This window comes from Heliangelus exortis, chromosome 5, assembly GCF_036169615.1.
Source record: "Heliangelus exortis chromosome 5, bHelExo1.hap1, whole genome shotgun sequence".
NCBI classification, from domain to species: domain Eukaryota; kingdom Metazoa; phylum Chordata; class Aves; order Apodiformes; family Trochilidae; genus Heliangelus; species Heliangelus exortis.
Genome location: NC_092426.1, coordinates 2371294 through 2377323, shown reverse-complemented (window position 1 = coordinate 2377323; position 6030 = coordinate 2371294). Strand labels below are relative to the sequence as shown.

The following is a 6030-nucleotide window of genomic DNA, read 5'->3' as shown; positions in this document are numbered from 1 at the left end:
GCCTTGAGAAACCTGGTTTAACCTCCTCAGTGACAGAAGCACCCCCAGAAGTTGTTTGGAAAACTCTGATTATCAAGAGGGAAAGAAGAGAATGCAAAAAAATAAAAAAACCCCAAGGAGAAGCTCTGCCTTTATCAACCAATAACTGCACCCTGCATCAACAACTTCTTAGGAACTGAAAGGAAACTTTAATAGTTCTGACAATAAAAGAATAGAACTGTTGGACACACTTTCTAGGAGCTGTAATAATTATGTACAGAAATACAGTGAAACTTCCTCCAGTACATCAACAAAGTGAAACTTTGTGCATGGGTTACAAACAGACACACACTGTCCCTAGGGGATCATCCACAGACCACAGCAGAAGTGCCCTTACAGTTTCTGATAAAGCAAGTTAATATGGGGGTTTTTTTAATGATGTAATTAAACGGTTAATTGAAGAAGAAAAATAAAAAGCAAACCTGCTTTACATGGTATAACTTGTTCAAGTATCTGAAGTAAGTTGGGGTTTGAATAATGCTGAAGTCTGGAAGGTTTTTAGTTGCAGTATCATGTAAATTAGAATTCCTTCAGTGAGTTTGTAACTAATTAAGAAGGGGGAAATAAGGCTCCATAAATTAGCAGGGGAAGGAGGTTGGCTCTTACCAATTCAAAGCACTTGGTCACGGCTGCAGTACCCTATGTACATATTAACAGAACAACAAAAAACCCCTCCCCACAGCATCCCCTGGAACAAACCCCCCCAACCAGTGACTTCTCCCCCCCTCCCAGGGCAGGAGCTTTGGGCTGGGGTGAGGATGAGGGGTGTGGAACCACGGGGTTGGATTTACAGCTTCTTCCTCTCCGAGCCCTCCGCCGGTTCCGCTTTCTGGGCCGGGAAGGCGTGGTGGTACAAATGTCTGTGAGTGGCTGCTGCACTGTACAGCTTGTACAAAGCCTGGGGGGAGAGAAAAAAAAAAAAAAAAAAAAGGGGGTTACAGCCCCAGGGTTGTGTTTGGGTGTCAGTGCTGCAGGTCCAAACCCCTTGGTTGGTGGCACCAACACCCGAGGGTGCCGGGAGGGAGGAGAAGGAAGAGCCCCGGGGTTGCTGGTTGAGGAGGTCCTGGTGCTGGGGATGCTCAGGGGGTACCTGGGGTGTGATCAAGGGGCTCAGGGGGGGTTTGGTTTTCTCTGCAGCTTTCACCACTCACAAAATCTGGATTTTGGCCTCCTCAGTGGTTTGTTTCACACACCAGGCAGATCCAGATCACATCATCTGGAGGCTTTACCTGGTTCCTCCGGGTCATCTTTCTGCAGATGAATGTGGATTTTTTTTTTTAATTTTTTTTTTCCTCCTAATTTTACCACTTTTCCATTGGCATTTTCCTGCAGACAGGACAGCAGCACAGCCTGACCACTGTACCCCTCTTTCCTGCAGCCTTCAGAAGGTTCCTCACCAGGGGTTTCAGAGGACAAGAGCTGAACGCCCAGCTCAGCCCAAGCAGGAGCAGTTGTGGTACCAGCACCAGCACCAGCACCAGTCAGTGTGGACCTGGGCTGTGGTTCCTGTACAGAACAAACCTCCCAGCAGTCATGGGACCCAAACCAGGCTCTGATCCTGGGGGTCTGCACACAGGCAAGGCCCGGCTGCAGAGGACTTGGTGTCAGCAACTGGCAGGGCTCTGAGGTTTCCATTTCAAATTAATTTGTTTTGGGCAAAATGGGGGCTGGAGGAGGGGGGGATGAAGCAGCCAAACCCCCACTGTCTGCCACAGGGGACCTGGAAACTTGGTGAGCCCAGAGTGGGTGAGGATGGGGTGGGAAGGGGCAGATGGAGGGCAGGACACTGCTGGGTTCCTGGTGTGTGGGGAGGGCTCTGAGGACTGAAGCAAAGGAGGCTGAAGCAGCAAGTAAGGAGGGAAGAAAATTCCCAGGGTGTTGATGCTGACCTGACCCATCCCAGAGGAAAGAAGAGGTGGTGGGGCTCTGAGGGTGTTTTAGGATTGTTTAGGGGGGTGTTGGGCTGCTGGAGGAGGCTTCATGGAGCTTCTCTGGGTTGCTTTCTTGAAAATACACCTTTAAGTCCTACACCAGCAACCTTGCAGCATTTTGTGCTATTTTAGGCTTTTTGTTTGTTTTTTCCATGCCAAACCACTCTGGCAGAGCTGACTTTGCCTTGATCAGGTTGCTTCAGGAGCTCATCAATAGCAACCCCCCCGTTCTGCCCCGGGCCAGAGCCCAGGGACTCAGCTCTCAGGGAGCTTTCAGCTGCTCAGCACTTGGGCACAGCAAGGTCCCAGCCCAGCCAGCCTGGGGCTGGAGGAAAGAATGGGTTGATTTTTAACTCCTTATTTTTTTAACGGCCTTCTGGACCTGTAAGAGCTGCTCCACCTTTCTTTTTTTTTTTTTTTTTTTTTTTTTTTAAGAACATGCCTCCCAGGCTCTGCTTTCAGTTTACACAATCCAGTCTGGGGTGGTTTTGCCCCAAAATACAACCCATGGGACTAGGAGAGACCTCACCAATATGGGGGCTGCTGGGTGGGAGCCCTGCCTGCCCCATGCCTGCACGACTGGGGCTACAAAACAAACCCATGTTTCAGATGGACCTCTCAGACCAGCAGGAAAAATCCCCAAACAGATGTGATGGGTGACAGATGAAAATCCCCATCCCAACAAACGTGCTCCCCACCCAAAGCTCTCCCCTGCTTGGCTTCCAGTGCTTCTTGGAATGCAGGGCCCACACTTAAAACCCCCCCAGTTCCCTCCCCTGGCATCTGGATCAGAGGGAACAACCAGAACCCAATTGCCAGCAAGTGCCCTGGTGCAGGGCTGGGATGCCACCACTGCCCTGAGGGTGCAGCTGGGTCCCCAGAGGTGTCACATGCAGAGAACAAGAGCCACTTACCTCGTTTGTGCTTCCCTAGGGAGAGGCATTGGGAAGAAAAAGGGAAAGAAAAAAAAAAAAAGCATCTCTGTGTATCGGGAGCACACAGAGCTCACCCCTCAGGCCAGAGCCACGTTCTGGTGCCAACACAGCCCTGGATTCCCAGGGGATTCCCCCCTCTGCCCCCCCAAACCTGCTGCCCCTTGTGCAGGACCCCCCATGGCTCTGTTCACCCCATGTCCTGCCAGCAAGGGACATGAGGAGCTGGCATGGGACAGAGCCAGGAGGGCTGGGACCCCCCTGAGCCACCCATGGGCAGAGCCCCTGTGCCTGCAGCTTGGGACAATCTGCACAGCTCCTTCTTGGAGCAACTTTTCCTTCCTTTGGAAAGCCACAGAGCCCAGAGGGGCTGCAGCTGCAGGCACTTGAACCTCTTGATTTTTCCCCAGCTGGGCAGGCTGCAAGCTGGCTGAGTCCTCATCTTTGCTCAAACTCTCTGCTGGTTCCTGCACGGGGATGGGCAAACAGGGGATGCTTCAACCCCCCAGCATCTCCCAAATCCACCTGGGAATTGTCCCCCAGGAGAGAGCCATGGCCCCAGCACTGACTGCACTGCAGCAGGGTTTGGTTTGCTCAGGACAGGGCAGGCAGGAGGAACCCAGGGGCCTGGAGAGCTCCTCCTCTCCATCCACTTTATTTCAGCTGAGGAACCAGCTGCTGCCCAGCTCTGAGGTGAAGGAACTGGGAAGACTTGGGGGTGTTGAGGCTGGAGAAGAGAAGCTGCAATGAGGAGACCTTAGAGCACCTTCCAGTGCCTGAAGGGGCTCCAGGAAAGCTGGGGAGGGACTGGGGACAAGGGCAGGGAGGGATGGGATCAGGGGGAAGGGTTTCCAGATGGAAGAGAGATGAGATGTGAGGAAGAAATAGTTTGTTGTGAGGGTGCTGAGCCCCTGTGCCAGGTTTCCCAGAGAAGCTGTGGCTGCCCCATCCCTGGCAGTGTCTCAGCCCAGGTTGGATGGGGCTTGGAGCAACCTGGGCTGGTGGGAGGTGTCCCTGACCATGGCAGGGGGTGGCAATGTGTGATTTTTAAGGTCCCTCTCAACTCAGTCCAGGATTCTTTGAGCTTTATAATTGCTGCTTCATTTTCTTCCTCAGTGTTGCACATTTAGTTCTCTGCACCAGACTGGGAAGCAAACACGTGTGGTCACTCCTGATCAAGAACTCACTGGTGGACAAAAAAAGCAGGGAAAGAGCAGGAAAAGCTGCTGGGAAGGGCTCCTTCCCCCTGGGAGCACTACAGGAATGAAAACCCCGAGGCTGAACAGAGCAGGAGCTCCCCTGGGGGGGCTGCAGGGAGAGCAGGAGCCACGGCCAGGCTGGGAATGGTGTCTGGGACAGGGGAGTCTGCAGGGTCTGGGGCTTCCCCTGGGGATGCTGCAAGGGGAGAGAAGAGGGCTGGAGCTGGAGGGGAGCTGGGAAGGATGGAGAGTTAAAAATACAGAGGCCATGGGCTGGGAGATAACCCTTGGAAAGCAGGGAGAGCAGCACTGGGGGGTGATTTCATGTCTCACCGTGACCATTTTTAAGGTTTTCGAGGTGTTCCTGTTTGACATGGGGGCCCAACCAATGTTGTTTAGGGAAAAAAACAAAGAAATCCAAAAAAAAGCAGGTGAGATCAGCTGAGCCATCCCAGCTGCAACCATCCCAGGCCCAGAACCAAGCCAGGCAGAGCCCAGAGCTGGCTCAGGACATGGGGAGGTCCAAAATCCCTGCCCTGAAGCAGGAGGGGAGATGGGAGCATTTCTTTTTGACATCCCCAGACATGCACACAAGAGACAAACACACAGAGAGGCTCTGAGAACACCTCCCTGGTGGAACCCCAGGCAAAGCTGCCCCATTCCAGCAAGGGCTGAGGCTCCACAAACCAGTGCTTGGTGTGGGTATGAAGGAAAATTAAAAACAAAGCAGAACAAAAGAGCTTGCTGTGAGTTTTCTCATCCCCAGCCTGGATCTACACAGCTTGACTTCCACACTGGGCAGGGTTCAGGGGCTGGAGCAGGGGAAGGGGTGGGTTGGTAACACAGCTCCAGCTTTGCTCCTGCTCTTCAACCCATCTCCTATGCCCAGCTGTGCTATATCCATGGGGCAGACCCCTCTCCAGTCCCTAAAATGTCTCCTCTTACACTCTACTGTATGAACTGATCTGAAACCACTTTTTCAGTCCTTGCTTTCCCCATCTAGAAAGTCTTATAGAATGGATTAAAACTCCTTGTCCAGCTGCCTGCAGAAGGCAAGGGCACAGGTCCTCCTTCCCTCACTCATCACTTCACAACCAGCTCAAGCAGCTGGATCTGCCCAGACAGATCTAAGGACCCTAAACACAAATCCCAAAGCCAGTCCAAAAACCCCAGGAAACTCAACCCTTAAGAACTAAGCGGGGTTTGGGGTTTTTTTGGGTTTTTGGTTGGTTTTTTGTTTTTTTTTTTTTGGTTTGGTTGTTTTGAAATCAAAAGCTCTTTTATCCTACCTGGTCCCACAAGGCTGCAGCCACTTGGTCTATTACTGCTCCCAGTTCTCTGTACTCCCCAGAGTATCTGATATATGCCCAGGTACACAGTGTGATAAGTGTCAAGCCCATGATCATGTTGCACAGACTGGCTATGATGTCCAAGCCAATGAAGCTGGTGACTCCAGCCAGCACATAAGTGATGAAGATGACCACAAAGAGGGTGGCAGGGGTACGGGCAGCATGGAAGATGTTTTTGCTGTCGTTGTGTTTGATGTACTGGATGTAGAGCTCATCAATCTCATTCTCCAGCTGCTGGAGGTAGCGGCGGCTGAACTCCTCCCCACCCATCTTCTTCACCCCCCGGAACAGCTTCACAGCCTCCTCCTTCAGCTCCATGTGTTTGGTCTGGAGGTCACTGGGTGCCAGGAAGGGTTTGTCCCCCCCACAAACCTACGTGGGAAACAGAGAATCACAGACTCACAGGTTGGAAGGGACCCCAAGGATCATCTGCTCCAACCCTTCTGTCCCATCGCTCCAGAATCCTCACACCCACAGCTTGTGTGCTCTGCCATGGACTCCTCTTTGGCCACCAGATCCTGCAGGAATGCCTTCAGAGCTGTGCTGAACATCTGGGACAGCTCTGCCAGGTGCAGGGTAA

General features: G+C 52.4%; 1 protein-coding gene across 2 annotated transcripts in view; it reads right to left on the bottom strand.

Annotated features, from left to right (window-relative positions):
- Positions 1 to 165: 165 nt before the first annotated feature.
- ATL1 (atlastin GTPase 1) overlaps positions 166 to 6030 on the bottom strand; it is a 34066-nt gene continuing 28201 nt past the window's right edge. Inside the window, exons 12-14 of one of the 2 annotated variants that reach the window (XM_071745128.1) lie at positions 5391 to 5822; positions 2885 to 2899; positions 722 to 937 (exon numbers count right to left, since the gene is read on the bottom strand). In XM_071745128.1, coding sequence (XP_071601229.1) covers positions 827 to 937; positions 2885 to 2899; positions 5391 to 5822 — 558 coding nt within the window. In that variant the 3' untranslated portion in view covers positions 722 to 826. Of the gene's footprint in view, positions 938 to 2884; positions 2900 to 5390; positions 5823 to 6030 lie in introns of both variants that reach the window. The other variant, XM_071745129.1, reaches the window with a different exon arrangement.